Below are 16,581 nucleotides of genomic sequence, written 5' to 3'. Positions count from 1 at the left end.
CTCCCATGTGGCTGGCTGGGACTCAAGTACTTGAGCCATCATGTGCTGCCTCCCAGGGGCATAAGCAGTGGCTGGATCAGAAGTGAAGTGCTGGGGCCCACGCCATGGCTAGGCTGGTTAAGCCTCCTTCTGCAGCACCGGTATCCCATAAGGGTGCCAGTCCTAGCTGTTTGACTTTCATTCCAGCTCCCTGCTTATGTACCTGGGAAAGCAGCAGAAGATGGCCCTAGTGCTTGTCAGACCTGGAAGAAGCTCCAGGCTTTGATCTGGCCTAGCCCTGAACATTGGGGCCATTTGGGGATGAACTTGTAGATGGAAGACCTCTCTCTCTGCCTCTCCCTTTCTCAAACTCCACCTCTCAAATAAATAAATAAATCTTAAAAAAATAAGTATCTAGGACTTGAACTGGTATTCTGATATGAGACACAAGTGATGGCTTAACCCACTGCACTACTATTCCCTTAATGTCTGTATCATCTTATACTATATACTTTTATTATAAAAAGCTCCATCATGTTCATTCCCTGCCCCAGCCCCAGCCCCAGAATCAACCATTTCTTCCAGGAGCCCTGGTTCCATTTATTGGAGAATGGTGTAAGAAAGAAAGATCTGGATTCTAGGTGTTGTTATCTTATAAAGTATTGCTTCTGCTCCATCTGCTCTCTGCTCTCCTTTTGGGGCTCCAGTTACATGTATGTTAGATCCTTTCTCTGTATTCCACATCTCTCTCTCTCTCTCTCTCTCTTTTTTTTTTTTTTTTTTTTTTTTTGACAGGCAGAGTTAGACAATGAGAGAGAGAAAGAGAAAGGTCTTCCTTTCCGTTGGTTCACCCCCAAATGGCTGCCATGGCCGGCGTGCTGCACCTATCCAAAGCCAGGAGCCAGGTGCTTCCCCCTGGTCTCCCATGCGGGTGCAGGGCCCAAGGACCTGGGCCATCCTTCACTGCCTTCCCGGGCCACAGCAGAGAGCTGGACTGGAAGAGGAGCAACTGGGACAGAATCCGGTGCCCCAACCGGGACTAGAACCTGGGGTGCTGGCGCCGCAGGCAGAGGATTAGCCTAGTGAACCACAGTGCTGGCCCCACATCTCTCTTATGCTCTTCTGAATTTTTCTTTTTCTTTTCTGTTCTTCATTTTGGAGACTATTCTGTTGATCTTTCTTTCAGTTCACTTTCCTGTTGTAACTGATCTGCTATTGAATTCATCTACTGAGTTCTTAATATCAGTTCTATTTTTCAGTTTTAGAATTTTCATTAATTTTTTAATAGATTCCAGTTCTCTTCTGAAATATTTTTATCTTTTTATCTGTGTTCTCCATCTTCCTCCCCTCCTTTATTTTTACATTTTAGTCATAGTAGATATTTTATTTAATCATGTGAGTGGCAGAGTGCGAGCAGGTGAGCTTCCACCTGCTGGCTCACACTGTAAATGTCCACAGCAGCACCCTGCCAGGGCTGAAACTGGAACCCAGGTGTCCCATGTGGGTGGGGGAACCCAGTTACCTGAGCCATGTTAACAGGAAGCTGACGTCAGAGCTGGAGCCAAGTACTGATCCTAGTACTCCACTGTGGGATGTGCAGTCTTAGCCAGTGTCTTAACTTCTAGGCTAAATGCCCACCTCATAGTGAGTGTTTTAGAATCATTATTTGCCTACTCTAATATCTGGATCATGTGTGAATTTCCATTGATTTTTTTTCATGGTTATTTCTGTGGCTATGTCTCTTGGTATGTCTAGTCTGAATTTTGGATATGTGTGTTAAAAATAACCTCTTGATGATGTTTTCTTCCAGATAGGGTTTACTTTTTTTCCCTTTTGTGCAGGTAAGAAGGGTATGGGCTGCTTGCCTTGTCCCCATCAGGTATTCAGCTGAACTGAGGTTGGATTGTAGTTTTGATAAGGCTCTCTCTGTTTTCAGTTCACTCTTCATTCTTGATTATAGCCCTCACCTAATTGAGAATTGTTTAAGATAGGGCCAGATCTTAATCTCTCTGAAGATACAATTGCTAAGCAAATACTGTTTGATTATCTAATTAGGTAGGTTAATTTTACCTCATATTATTACCCCTGCAGTTTGGAAATAGATGAAACTTTTTGATTAAAGAATATGTGAGGGTGAGCATTTAGCATAGTGATTAAGATATTCATATGGGGCCAGTGCTGTGGCACAGCAGGTAAAGCCACTGCCTGCACTGCCAGCATCCCATATGGGCACCGGTTCGAGTCCTGGCTGCTCCACTTCTGATCCAGCTCTCTGCTATCACCTGGGAAAGCAATAGAAGATGGCCCAAGTCCATGGGCCCCTGCACCCTCATGGGAGACTTGGATGGAGTTTGGGAAGAAGCTCCTGGCTCCTGGCTTTGGATTGGCTCAGCTTAAGCTATTGTGGCCATCTGGGGAGTGAACCAGCAGGTGGAAGACCTCTCTCTCTCTCTGCCTCTGCCTCTCTGTAACTCTGCCTTTCAGATAAATACAATAAATCTTTTTAAAAAAGGAGATACTCATATCCCAAGTCAGAGTGCCCGGGCTCCATACCCAGCTCTTTCTCCTGAGGCCAGCTTCTTTATTATGCAGACCCTGGGAAGCAGCAGTAATGGTCAGGTGATTTGACTCTTGCTCCTCATGGGAAACTTGGGTTAAGTTCCTGGCTCCTGCCTTCAGCCTGACCAGGCCCAGCAGTCAGATATTTGGGGAATGAACCAGCCAATGGGAGGTCTTTATTTGTCAAATTTCTTTTTTTCTTTGAAATTTTCAAAAGTGAACTATTATATGGATCTTTTTCTGCAGTCTTGGGTTTAGAATTGCTTGGGTTCAAGGCCAGTCTTTGTCATCTACTAGCTGTATGACCTTGAGCAGTTCATGTAATTCTCTGATCTCAGTTTCCACATCTATAAAATGAGAATAATAGTATCTGCCTCATAAGATAAGGAGAGTTAGCCGGCTCTGCGGCTTAATAGGCTAATCCTCCGCCTTGCGGCGCCAGCACACTGGGTTCTAGTCCCGGTCAGGGCGCCAGATTCTGTCCCGGTTGCCCCTCTTCCAGGCCAGCTCTCTGCTGTGGCCCGGGAAGGCAGTGGAGGATGGCCCAAGTACTTGGGCCCTGCACCCGCATGGGAGACCAGGAGAAGCACCTGGCTCCTGGCTTCGGATCAGCGCGATGCGCCGGCCGCAGCGGCCATTGGAGGGTGAACCAACGGCAAAAAGGAAGACCTTTCTGTCTGTCTCTCTCTCTCACTATCCACTCTGCCTGTCAAAAAAAAAAAAAAAAAAAAAAAAAACAACATAAGGAGAGTTAATAAATATAAAGCACTTAGACTAGTTGGTGACACAGGGTAATCACTCAATAAATGTTAATGATAAATCATTAACATTTAATTGAAATATAAATAAATTTAATAAAAAATTAAATAGTAAAAATGTAAAACATTCAAAAATTTCAAAATTTAGTTTTATTTGAAAGGCAGAGAAACACAGGGAGAGAAGTCTTCCATCTGCTGATACCCCCCAAATTCCCGTAATAGCTAGGGCTGGGCCAGGTGGAAGGCTGAGCCTGGTACTCAGTCTGAGTCTCTCATGTCAGTGGCAGAGACGCAAGTACTTGAGCCATCATCTGCTGCCTCCTAGGATGCTCATTAGCAGGAACTGGGTGGGAAGCTGAGAGCTGATACTCAGATCAGGCACTCTGATAAAGTATGTGGGCGTCCCATGCAGCAACTTAAGCTGGCCACATAGCCAAGCCTGTAGAACGTTTTTAATTATTTTTCACTTGACATTATATTGTGGACATTCTTTCATGTTATTGAAGTTTTTTTTCCCCCAAACAACTTTTTGTTGTTGTTATTATTATTATTTTATTTTATTTTTTTGACAGGCAGAGTGGACAGTGAGAGAGAGAGAGAGAGAGAGAGAGAGAGAGAGAAAGGTCTTCCTTTTGCTGTTGGTTCACCCTCCAATGGCCGCCGCGGCTGGAGCGCTGCGGCCAGTGCACCGCGCTGATCCGATGGCAGGAGCCAGGTACTTATCCTGGTCTCCCATGGGGTGCAGGGCCCAAGGACTTGGGCCATCCTCCACTGCACTCCCGGGCCACAGCAGAGAGCTGGCCTGGAAGAGGGGCAACCGGGACAGAATCCGGTGCCCCGACCGGGACTAGAACCCGGTGTGCCGGCGCTGCAAGGCAGAGGATTAGCCTAGTGAGCTGCGGCGCCGGCCCCAAACAACTTTTTAATGGCTGTACAGAATTTCATTGCCTGGAAATACCTAATTTCATTTATCAGTCCTGTCCTAGCAGGTGTTTAAGTTATTTCTGTTTTTTTAATTAGTTTTTTTTTTTTTTTTTTTTTTTTGACAGGCAAAGTTAAGACAGAGAGAGACAGAAAGAGAGGTCTTCCTTCCATTGGTTCACCTCCCAAATGGCCGCTATGGCTGGCGTGCTGTGCCGATCTGAAGCCAGGAGCCAGTGCTTCTGCCTGGTCTCCCATGCGGGTGCAGGGCCCAAGCACTTGGGTCATCCTCCACTGCACTCCTGGGCCACAGCAGAGAGCTGGACTGGAAGAGGAGCAACCGGGACAGAATCTGGCGCCCCAACCAGGACTAGAACCCCGGGGTGCTGGCGCCGCAGGTGGAGGATTAGCCTAGTGAGCCGCGGTGCCGGCCTCAATTAGTTTTTCTAACTTTTTTTTTCTTACACATGAATTGGGGAGAGAGGAAAAGCCAGTTTGAGAATTTAGAGGTGTTATTATAACATCTGGTAGAGTACAATTTTCAATCCAGTATTGAAAATTGGTTGGAAGACTGAACTCTAGTTCAGAGTTTGCAACCCCTTTCTTTTCTGGTGCTCCATAAGATAATCAGGTTGGGGGCCGGCACTGTGGCGTAGAGGGTGGGGCCGTTGCCCGCGGTACCAGCATCCCATGTAGGTGCCAGTTCATGTCCCGGCTGCTCCACTTCCGATCCAACCCTCTGCTATGGCCTGGGAGGGCAGTAGAGGATGGCCCAAGTGCTTGCGCCCCTGTTCCTACGTGCGGGACCCCAGGGACACTCCTGGCTTCGGATCGGCACAGCTCTGGCCTTTGAGGCCAGCTGGGGAGTCAGCCAGTAGATGGAGGACCTCTCTCTCTCTCTCTCTCTCTCTCTCCTCTCTCTGTGTAGCTCTGACTTTCAAATAATAAATAAATCCTAAAAATGAAAAAAAGAAAATCAGGTGGGATGAAATGATGGTCCCTTCGCAGACCTTCCTTCTATCACTGTGCAGGAGTTGAGCTCATGGAGTCACACACAAGTATGTTGGCTGAAGTAGTCTAACAGAGCTCCCCGCCAGAGACCAGACTTCGAAGTACTGCCCCCTTAGCGGTCAGGCCGCCGGTCTGAGGTGGTCATCTCTAGCTGCGCACAGCCTTTCCGAGACACCTGTCTTTCTAGTTGATCCAGTGGCTCTGCTGTTCTTCCCATGCAAACCTGTGAAAGGGTCTGGAAACACTGCCCTGGTAGAATGTGTCTAGGAGAACTGCTCTGGGCAGATAGGTAGAGCTCGGATCCTTGCTACGCTGTTGACAGTTCTTCATGCTTTGGCTTTTTAGCATGGCTGCTCGATGTTTCTGGGATGCCGACACAGACAACTACACTCACGATGTCTTCATGAATGTAAGTATTTGCTAACTGCTTTTTTTCCTTTCTAAGGACATGTGAACATTCTGAATCAAATTACTTAATATTTATTATGATGTGAAAACATTTCCTTGTCTTAGACTTCTGGATAAGATGATTTTAACGTGATTTTTTTGTGTTACTATAGCAGAAACCTAGTGTGCTGCTTATAGGCAAGGAGACCTATAAACACAGATAATATAACTTCAAAGGTTTAAACTGGGGAATAGCATATATTTGGCACATTATTAAAGTATTTTAGCCAGCTTCTACATCAATCACTATACTTTAAAAGCTAATCCTGAAAATCCTTACAAAAGTCATAATTGATAACTAAAGTTTTTAAATACATATTCACTTGAATAAATCGTACTTTATTAAATTGCAAAGGAACTTGGTCAGCAGGATTCTATAAGCAAAGGTGGTTTTTCTTTCAGTAAAAAAATTACCTAATCTCAAAGCCATTGCTCAAAACTAAGCAAAACATAAAGGAGTCTTTCAGAGGAGGTTTCATTCAAACACTGGCAAGTTGTCGGCACGAGCGTGTTGCCTATTTGAATTCCATGCCGTTACTGTGTATCTGCATCCTCTGTTCAGATACTGACAGGCTGTGATTCAGTGGAGTCAGAGTGCGGTAGCATAGAAACTAGGTCGAGTAAGTCAGGTGAGGAGCCCCCTGCTAGCCCTGTCAGCTTTCTAACTGCGCGGCGTTAGGTGAGACATCGGGTATCAGTAACGTGAGGAAGATGTAGTGGATTTTCCCAAAGACTGCCTGTGGCTGCCTGAGAATGATTTGGGGGAACTTGTTTAAAAAACAGATGCCACAGCCCTGCTCAAGTAGATTCTGGTCTAAGAAGCCAGGGGCTAGATCAGTGAAACTGGACTTTTAAAAAGCTTCCCTCATGATTCTGCTGGGTTGGTTGGTTGCTTGCTTTTTACAACCAAAAGTATCAGTCCATGAGAGACTGGAAATTAAAACAAAACAGTTTTCACTACAGACACGGCACTGTTGTAAAACAGCTCAGTCATCCACTAAGGAGCCAGGGAGCTGGGCTAACCAAAGCAAGTTGCTTCTGTTAATAATCAGATACTTGAGTTCATAGTGTTTTTCTCCCATCACTGGTGGGCTTGAAGTCAAGTTGATGAGTCAGGAGTTAAGGCAAGAAAATATAATAAATATATATAATAAGCACCTATTACATATTCACTTGAATAAATCGTACTTTGTTAAATTGCAAAGGAACTTGGTTACTATAATAGGTACTATAATAAGTACCTAAAAATTGTTTTAACAAGTTTAACTAGGCTCTGGAAAGCAATTTGAGATGCTGATCTAAAAGATAGACAAATGAATTTTATTGATTAAAAACAAACACTTGAGGCAGGCGCTGTGGCGCAGCAGGTTAACGCCCTGGCCTGAAGCGCCGGCATCCCGTATGGGCTCTGGTTCTAGTCCTGGCTGCTCCTCTTCCAATCCAGCTCTCTGCTGTGGCCTGGGAAAGCAGTGGAGGATGGCCCAAGTCCTTGGGCCCCTGCACCCACGTGGGAGAGACCCGGAGGAAGCTCCTGGCTCCTGGCTTCAGATCAGCTCAGTTCTGGCCATTGCGGCCAATTGGGGAGTGAACCATCAGATGGAAGACCTCTGTCTCTCTGCCTCTCTTCTCTCTGTGTAACTCTGACTTTAGAATAAATAAAATCTTTTTAAAAAATGAAAACAAACACCTACACACCATTTATCCTAGGACAAGGTACTGTTATTGTAAGTGATACTATATTATTGTTTCTGAGGTTAGGTAAGGCATTTATTTCAAGAAACTCAAAGTATTTTTTAATACTTTTTTAATACAGAAGGGGGAGAGATTTATCTTCCATCCACTGCTTCACTCCCCAAATGGCCACAATAGCCAGGGCGTGGCCATGACCAGCATTCATATGGGATGCTGCCATCGTAGGCAACAGCTTAACCTGCCACAACACAATGCTGACTGTGACTCAAAACACTGCATACATTATTTCTGTGATAAATCAGGAAATATGGAAGTAATCATTTTCATGAATATGCATTACCTAAAGGTCATTTGTTCACATTTTATTTCCACATTCAGAAAATTGAATTCTTTACCCATCTTACTCTTTGCAAGCAGCATTGGAGTAGTTACGCTAAGGCATGCAACTTTATGCTCTGGAAACACTTGTTTCTTAATGGAAAAATTCTTCATAATTGAAAATTGGCAAAGACCTATGTCTCTTAATAGTACTAACATTCTGGATTTTCGTGTTTTTTTGTTTGTTTTCTAGGACAGTTTATTCTGCATCGTAGCAGCATTTGGCTGTTTCTACTATTGAATCTTTCAGGAGCTGGAAAAGATTTTCCATGAAGAAATTTGAACTTTTTTTTTTTAATCATTAAATATTTGGACAAAATAAAGATAAGCTAGCAGTTTGGCAAAAGTTAAGTTAGCAGTTTGGCAACTGAATCTGTTGTGTTCTAGACCTTATATTTATAGTGTTTTGATTTTCTTATAATAGGTTCTAAACACATTTGGAAAGGAGAGAAAAAAATGGAAAACCCATTTCAATTGTTCCAACATAACCCACTGTAAATGTTTTGGTACATTTTCTACCAGTTTTGTTTTTATTTGCAGGGTTCTAAGATTGCAGTTTTGAGCCCTGATTTTTCATTTCTCATAATGTCATGAGCAGTTTTTCTGTCATTTTATTTACATTTTGATTTTCAGAATCATAAATTAATAACCACACTTGTTCCATTAGGTTATAATATTTTTGCCATTTCCTTACTGAAGGACTATTTGTTTCTGATTTCTTAATAAAAAATAGAGATGAATTCATTTGTATGTAAATTATATAAAGCTTTCCCCTATATTTTGCATGGCTGCCTTTACCTTTCTGGCTCAGTGTTCTTGCTGACCTGTTGCCATCTGTGCCTTATACAGCTTCTTAGTCATTTGTCTCCAGGGTTTGTGCAGAGCCAGGGCTTGAGAGGTTGCAAGCCAGTGTGTAGCCTCCCTTAAGACTCTGAGATTCTTACATTGGCCACCATCCAAACTCCCACTTAACTTTGCAGTGATGCTCCCCGGGAGGGCCCTGGTGTTTCCTCCAGTTGGCTGGCCCTCAGTGCTTTAGTCTGTCCCCAGGTTCAAATGTCTATTTGAAACTCAAAAAGGAAGGGGTCAGTTTTAAATCCATTTTCTAGGCTGGCGCCGCGGCTCACTAGGCTAATCCTCCGTCTTGTGGCGCCGGCTCACCGGGTTCTAGTCCTGGTCAGGGCGCCGGATTCTGTCCCGGTTGCCCCTCTTCCAGGCCAGCTCTCTGCTGTGGCCAGGGAGTGCAGTGGAGGATGGCCCAAGTGCTTGGATCCTGCACCCCATGGGAGACCAGGATAAGTACCTGGCTCCTGCCTTTGGATCAGTGCGGTGCGCCGGCTGGCCATGGCGGCTATTGGAGGGTGAACCAACGGCAAAGGAAGACCTTTCTCTCTGTCTCTCTCTCTCTCTCTCTCACTGTCCACTCTGCCTGTCAAAAAAATTAAAAAAAAAAAATGCATTTTCTCCCTGGAGGCTCCTCAGCAGAGGTACCAGTGTACCCACCCTCTTTCTTCAAGCCAAGCATGTAGACAGAAAATGGGTCGGTGAGTACTAAAGCACCTTTCACACCCTTCGTCAGAACGTTGTGCACCCACTTACCCTACAGCAGCTGGCTCAGCGGCCGGGTCTTGGCTGCGCCACTTCAGATCCAGTTTCCTGCCTCTGCTTGCGGGAAGGCAGCAGCAGATGGCCCGAGTACTTGGCACCTTGCCACCTATGTGGGAGCCCGGGATTAAGTTCCTGGCCCCGACGGCCATTTGGGGAGTGAGCCAGCGGATGGAAGACTGTGTGTGTTTCCCTCGCTCTGTTGCTCTTTCAAATGAATGAAAACTAAAAGGTTCATTCTGGCAAAGGCAAAGGTTTCTCCCCGCCGCGCCCCGTGCCTCTGTGTTTTCCGAACAGGGACTCCCTGAATCCACTCCTGCTCAGCTGATTCCTAGGAATCACAGGGGGTTGGGGGTGGCCCAGAGGTCACCTGTGGCAAGAGGGTTTGGGCCAGCCACAGGCTGCTGGACGTAAATTCTTACATCACCAAGGAGATAAAAGCCGGCGCCGCGTGAGCCGCGAGGGAGGGCGTCTGGGGGGTACCCACAGTGGACGCCCGGGAGCGCTGGGCGCGGCGGCTGCGGGCGGCGCGGGCGAGTCCGCCTGCGCGGGGCCCAGCCCGGAGCTGGGCCAAAGCGGGGTCGCCACCTAACGTTTCTTGACGGACTGCGACGAGCTCGTGCGGCAGTTCACATCCATAATTCTCCGGTTCCGGGTGAAGACGGACTCAGCCGTTCGGTCTCCCGTCTCACCGGTGTGCCTGCTCCATCTCACCGGCCCCGGGGCCTCTGGGGCAGCGGAACTACTGTGTCAGGGGTCGGGATTTTCAGGAAGAAGTCGTGGTCGGATTGACAAGGGGGCGGGCGGCAGGCGGGACTTCCGGCCTGCTGTTCCGTCAGCTGTCTTCCCCGGGCGTCTCCCCGCAACCTCCTCAACTTCCCTTGTCGGTGACGCGGCGCCCGGCAGAAAAGCGACAGGACAGTGGCCGGGGGAACGTGAGCTGCTGGTGAGGACCCAGTGTGTGCAGATGCTTGCGGCTGTGTTTGGGAAGCTGTGGGGCTGGGGCTGCGAGGAAGTGGTGGCTGAAGGAAGAGTGGGTCGGTTACAGCTAGGGGACCAGCAAGCAGGGGCTACGAGGGACGGTGGCAGCGAGGGGACTGTGACCGAGGTGTAGCTGCTGGCGAGGGGTCTGCGACCGCGAGCATGAAAGCCAAGGACTCTGACCGCGACGAGCACGCGGCGGAGGCTGCGGCGGGACTCTGACCGAAGAGGGTTGAGGCAGTGACTGCGCGGGGACTGTGACCACGGGCCAGTGCCTCCGAGGAGGTTCTGACCGATGAACGGTGACTGTCAGGGGACTCTGACCCAAAGGCACGTGAAGCAGCGGCTGCGAGGGGACTTTCATCGAGGGCAGTGGCTCGGAGGGGCTGACCTGGAGTCAGCTTGGGGATGGCACTGTGGGTTGTGTTCGGCACGGGGTGTGATCGGGTGGCTGTGACCGGCCAGAGAAAGTCTTCAGTAGAAAGAACTGGCCTGAGGCTCAGCAGACAGGCCTGTGGCTGAGGAACTTAGCTCACCACTGAGTTACAGCTGCTTCTTCGGGGAATGGAAAGTTTGAATTAGATTAATGTCTCCCAAACTGTGGGATCCATCCTGTTATTGGATTGTGAAATCAGTGGTCCCGGACGTTTCCAAAGTGGAACAGAAGTTTTCAGCGTGTTCGCATAGTAAGAGTATTTCCTGAATGTGCTTCAGTTATATGTGCATGAGATTGTGATGAAAACAATTTTGTACATCTTGAAGTGTGTGAGGTAAAACGTAGTAAAGAAATTTGAAAAACACTTGACCAAATTATTTCTGCATTTCCTGTCAAGTCCAAAACATAATGTGATTAGGGCATTGCTTGGAAGTATAGAGATGCGGTTGGGAAGACTGGCCCCACACTCGGGGCGCGGGCTCTATCAGATTATCTTAAATGGAGAAGGCTTCCTGATTGCAATCAAGCTGGCCAGTTTTGCTCAAAGGCTGAAACTCAGGAGCTGAGTTGGGAGAACCAGAAGTTACCCTGAAGTCAGGACAGTGATGTTTATGGAGTCAGCAAGGATTTAGGAGAAATTGCTAGGAATAGGCAGGGAGTAAGGGGAAGCTTTGTGGATAGAAACAAGGCTTGGAAGGGAACAGAAGATAGCAACGAAAAACATTCTGCTGAGGATAAAATGGAGATAGCAAGATATGACCTTCAGATCCCATTCAGTCTTGACATTTAGTGATTCTTCAAGTTCAGAGAATTGGTAGTAAGAGGCACTGAGGATGATTTGGTGTAGAAATAGTGGTAAAACAGATGATGAGCATTCTGGGGAAGAATGGGAAACAAAATGGTGATGCTTAGAATGGTGACCATGGTGAGTAGAATGTCGCATAAGAGAAACTTTAATATACTTAACTCTCCAGCTTGCGATTTGTACGCTGGAGGCCAAGACTGACATACTGGGAATGATAACCACACTGTGGTTAATTCAAATGAAGTTTTAGCCGCTGGTTTTATTTCCTATTTATTCCCTTTCATGAGAGCGGTTTATGACTCAGGTGAAATTAACTGAGTGTTACTACCTCCTCCTTTCTTTCAACCCTTTTAAGAAGGTGCTACTGAATGTGCCACTCATTGCTTTTTAATTATTTAAAGCTTTTTTAAAAAAACTTTTAATTAGTTTTTAATAGATTCAGTGTGCTTTGTAGATACGATTCTTTTTTTTTTTAGCAGATTCCTTTTGTTTGTTTTGTTGTTGTTGTTTGTTTTTTTTTGTTTTTTTTTTTTTTTTTTTTGATAGGTAGAGTTATAGACAGTGAGAGAGAGAGAAAGGTCTTCCTTCCGTTGGTTCATCCCCAAAATGGCCGCTACAGCTAGCACTGTGCCGGTCCGAAGCCAGGAGCCAGGAGCCAGGCGCTTCCTCCTGGTCTCCCATGCGGGTGCAGGGCCCAAGCACTTGGGCCACCCTCCACTGCACTCCCGGGCCACAACAGAGAGCTGGACTGAAAGAGGAGCAACTGGGACTAGAACCTGGCGCCCATATGGGATACCGGCGCTGCAGGTGGAGGATTAAACAAGTGAGCCATGGCACCGGCCCCTGTAGATACAATTCTAAGAACATAATGACATCCCCTTTTTCCCTTCCTCCCCCACTCAGTGCGTTTTAAAGAGATCTATTAGGGGTCTGTGCTGTAGTGTAGCAGATAAAGTTGCCGCCTGCAGTGCCGGCATCCCATATGGGCGCCAGTTCGAGACTTGGCTGCTCCACTTCTGGTCCAGCTCTCTGCTATGGCCTGAGAAACTGCAGGAGATGGCCCAACTGCTTGGGTCCCTGCACCCATGTAGGAGACCCAGAAGAAGCTCCTGGCTTCTGGCTTTGGATTGCCCCAGCTCCAGCTGTTAGGGCCACTTGGGAAGTGAAGCAGCACATGGAAGATCTCTACCTCTGTAACTCTGCCTTTTAGATAAATAAATAAACCTTAAAAAATCTAATAGGAAAAGCTTTGAGGTCATTTAAATTTATCCATCACTGTCTTAATCTGATTAACAGACATCCTTTCCCTACATACACATATGTTTTGTAGTAGGGGGAAGAGAGTTCCGAAAAGTTCTTAAAAAAAAAGATATGTTGGCCGGTGCTGTGGCTCACTAGGCTAATCTTCTTCCTGTGGCGCCGGCACCCCAGGTTCTAGTCCTGGTTGGGGCACCAGATTCTGTCCTGGTTGCTCCTCTTCCAGTCCAGCTCTCTGCTGTGGCCTGGGAAGGCAGTGGAGGATGGCCCAAGTGCTTGGGCCCTGCACCCGCATGGGAGACCAGGAGGAAGCACCTGGCTCCTGGCTTCGGATAGGTGCAGCACGCCGGCCATGGCAGCCATTTGGGGGGTGAACCAATGGAAAAGGAAGACCTTTCTCTCTGTCTCTCACGGTCTAACTCTGTCAAAAAAAAAAAAAAAGATTTGTTTATTTTATTATTTGAAAGGGAGACGCATACACACATACAGAGAGAGAGAGAGAGAGAGAGAGAGAGAGATCTTTTATCCTCTGATTCACTACCTAAATACCCAGATCCAGGAACCCTGTTATCTCACGTGGGAGGCAGGAGCCCAAGTACTTGGGCCATCATCCACTGCCTCGCAGGTAAGTATATTAGCAGGAACCTGGATCAGAAGTGCAGAGTAGCTGGGACCCAAACAGTCATTTTGATGTGATATGCAGGCATTCCAAGTAGCAGCTTAACCAGCTGAAGCACAACATCCTCCCCTAGAGAGGTTTTTGAATGGATTGAGTTGGGAATGGTGAGGAATAGCCTTTGTTTGGCTTAAAAATGTCTAGTTACACCTTTCTTTAGGACGTTAGATTTTTATTGATTTCTATTCCACATAACTGAAAGGAACTACTCAAGAATTCTAGGATAGAATATATGCTTTGGAGGTTACTGTAGAAGAGGAGACACCTAGGCTTGGGGACTGCAGTATTCCCTCTGGGGTCTTTTGTGTTTGCTGAATGAAATAATTCTTTCTGACCTAATCTGCTTTGCAAATTCCCTTGGAAAGCCAATATGATGGCCTGATAAAGAATTAGCTTTATTTTCCCCTCAGCCTATGATTTCTCCTTCCACAAACAGGTGGGGTTTTATTTTTCTTGGGTATCTCCTCTTTAGATATGTGATCCCCTAAGGAGAATGATCTAGTCAGATAGAGCCTTGGATTCAGAAGTGCCAGGTTACTTTATCTGATGTTAGCCTTACTCACTCTATGATTATGGGACTCATTACTGCTTTCTTGTTTTAGATTTTTCAAACTATGGCAGAGGTAACTGTTCTTATGATTAGATGAGTCCTTTAAGGAGCTGTCCTTTAAAGAGCTGTTCCTATGTTAGACCTGATTCTGAATAACAGATCTGAATTATCTCTCCTAGACATACTGTAAGTGTTGCAGAAAATTGATTTATAAAATGCTCACAGAAAAAGCATGCATAATCATCTTCTGTTGTTATTAATGACAAAATATCTATTAATAATAGTAGTATCTTTAGGCCTCATGCTTTTCTTTCCAAGTGTTTGTGTGGCAGTGATCCAAAGCCAGATCTTCTGACTTTGCTGCTCATAGTAATAATTCTCTGAATCAAAAAGAAACAAAACTTTTTTTTAAAAAAAGCTTTATTTTACTTATTTGAAAGAGTTACAGAGAACAACAGATACATACATATATATATAACAGATATATATGTTATTCTCTGTAATATGATAGAGAGAAAGAGCATGCACGAAATATCTTCTTTTTTAATTTTTTTTTTATTTGATAGATAGAGCTAGACAGTAAGAGAGAGAGAGAGAGAAAGGTCCTCCTTCCGCTGGTTCACCCCCCAAATGGCCACTACAGCTGGAGCTACGCCAATCCGAAGCCAGGAGCCAGGTGCCTCCTCCTGGTCTCCCATGCGGGTGCAGGGCCCAAGCACTTGGGCCATCCTCCACTGCCTTCCTGGGCCACAGCAGAGAGCTGGACTGGAAGAGGAGCAACCGGGACCAGAACCCGGCACCCACATGGGATGCTGGCACCTCAGGCGGAGGATTAGCCAAGTGAGCCATGGCACCGGCCCCCAACGAAATATCCTCTATATGCTGGTTCACTCCCCCAAATGGCCACAATGGCCAGGACTGGGCCAGTCTGAAGCCAGCAGCTTCATCTGGGTCCCCCATGTGGATTCAGGGGCCCAAGGACTTGAGCCATCTTCTGCTGCTTTCCCAGGAGCATTAGCAGGGAGCTGGATCGGAAATAGAATAGCCAGGACTTGAACCAGTGCCCATATGGAATGCCTTTATAGGATGCCAGCATTACAGGTGGCGATTTAACCTGCTACACCACAACACCCGAAACAAAACTCTTATCAAAGTTTGTGTTACCTTGAAGTATATTGGAAATAACACATTTTTCTAGAAGTCATCATCTTTATTTTGTCCCCCCGCCCCCATTAGAGAAATCCTAAGGTCAGTGTCAACTATTGCTGGACTGTGAGATTTCTTTTTTGTTCTACATTGCGACTGACTGCTTCTACATATTTTGTGTTATCACCACATCAGTTATGTTTTAAAAAGCAGGGTGACTTAGGAAAGAGGCAGTGTGAGATGACTGTAGGTGTTGCTTATCTGCTCTGTGACTTCTGGCATCTTCTGCTTTGAGTCCTTTGACCTCATTCATAAACTGAACCTTTCTGCTTCTAATACTTTGTTTGTTTGTTTGACAGGCAGAGTTAGTGAGAGAGAGAGACAGAGAGAAAAGTCTTCCTTCTGTTGGTTTACCTCCCCCAAATGGCCGCTATGGCCGGCGTGCTGCCCCGATCCGAAGCCAGGAGCCAGGTGCTTCCTCCTGGTCTCCTATGTGGGTGCAGGACCCAAGCCCTTGGGCCATCCTCCACTGCACTCCCGGGCCACAGCAGAGAGCTAGACTGGAAGAGGAGCAACTGGGAAGAATCCAGCACCCCAACCGGGACTAGTATTCCTGTCAAATGGCTAACTGGACATGGGTTTCAAATATGATTTTCTTTGCTAATTACTTTATGGATGATTTGTGGCAAAATGTAAATCCTAACTCTCTTCTGCAATTCAGTCAGTAAATTCAGGGAATGCACATTTTTACATGCTTTGTATTCTGCAGAGTGTGCCGAAGCTCCACTATAGAAGAAAAAAATAAGCTGTGGTAGATTTTTAGCACTGTGTTAGGTTTGTTTGCATGGATCGTCGTATTAACATAAATAATCAAATTGCATTTTACTTTTTGCAAACCAGATTAGTAGATAGGTATGTAGCAAGCTTTCTTTCATTTCCTTTTGTTATTTTTTTGTTTGTTTCTTTCCCTTTTTCTTTTGGTAACTTTCTTGTATCCACAAGTTAAAAGTTATATTAGTTTGAGGCTTTCTATGTTTGGACTAGGATGACTGCCAGTGAGCCAGAGGAACCCGTGGATCTGCTAGGCTGTTATATCACACCCACAACTATTTGTAAACCAGTTTTGAAGTGAGGGCAGCTAAAAATAGTGATGTGGTCTTTGCTGTATGCTAGAGGACAAAATGAGTGTATGAACCTTAACAGAACACAGAGGTGGATTTTATCTACGGAGAGTTACCTTAGATGTAATTATGCTTACTGTTTGGTCCTGGCACAGGATTCTAAATCCTTTTTCTGGTCCTGGCCCAGGATTCTAAATCCTTTTTCTGTCACGGACTGCTTTGGCAGTGTGATGAAACCTTGTGGAGCTTCTTTTTGGAA

The 16,581-nt window shown here is 46.0% G+C and overlaps 2 protein-coding genes across 5 annotated transcripts in view; both read left to right on the top strand.

Annotated features, from left to right (window-relative positions):
- The window catches only part of DYNLT2B (dynein light chain Tctex-type 2B), a 37,967-nt gene that overhangs the window by 15,601 nt on the left and 5,785 nt on the right, over nt 1-16,581 (top strand). Inside the window, exons 4-5 of one of the 2 annotated variants that reach the window (XM_070072300.1) lie at nt 5,574-5,637; nt 7,939-8,485. In XM_070072300.1, the coding sequence (XP_069928401.1) occupies nt 5,574-5,637; nt 7,939-7,986 (112 nt within the window). In that variant the 3' untranslated portion in view covers nt 7,987-8,485. Of the gene's footprint in view, nt 1-5,573; nt 5,638-7,938; nt 8,486-16,581 lie in introns of those variants that run through there. The other variant, XM_051818988.2, reaches the window with a different exon arrangement.
- The window catches only part of PCYT1A (phosphate cytidylyltransferase 1A, choline), a 55,173-nt gene continuing 44,209 nt past the window's right edge, over nt 5,618-16,581 (top strand). The window contains exon 1 of one of the 3 annotated variants that reach the window (XM_070072298.1): nt 5,618-5,637. The gene's annotated coding sequence lies outside the window, so the exon portion shown is untranslated. Of the gene's footprint in view, nt 5,638-10,158; nt 10,297-16,581 lie in introns of those variants that run through there. The other 2 variants (XM_070072297.1, XM_017347024.3) reach the window with 2 other exon arrangements.

Source organism: Oryctolagus cuniculus, chromosome 4 (genome assembly GCF_964237555.1).
Source record: "Oryctolagus cuniculus chromosome 4, mOryCun1.1, whole genome shotgun sequence".
Classification (NCBI taxonomy): domain Eukaryota; kingdom Metazoa; phylum Chordata; class Mammalia; order Lagomorpha; family Leporidae; genus Oryctolagus; species Oryctolagus cuniculus.
Note: the sequence above shows the minus strand (reverse complement) of the source record. Positions and strands in the feature narration are given on the sequence as shown.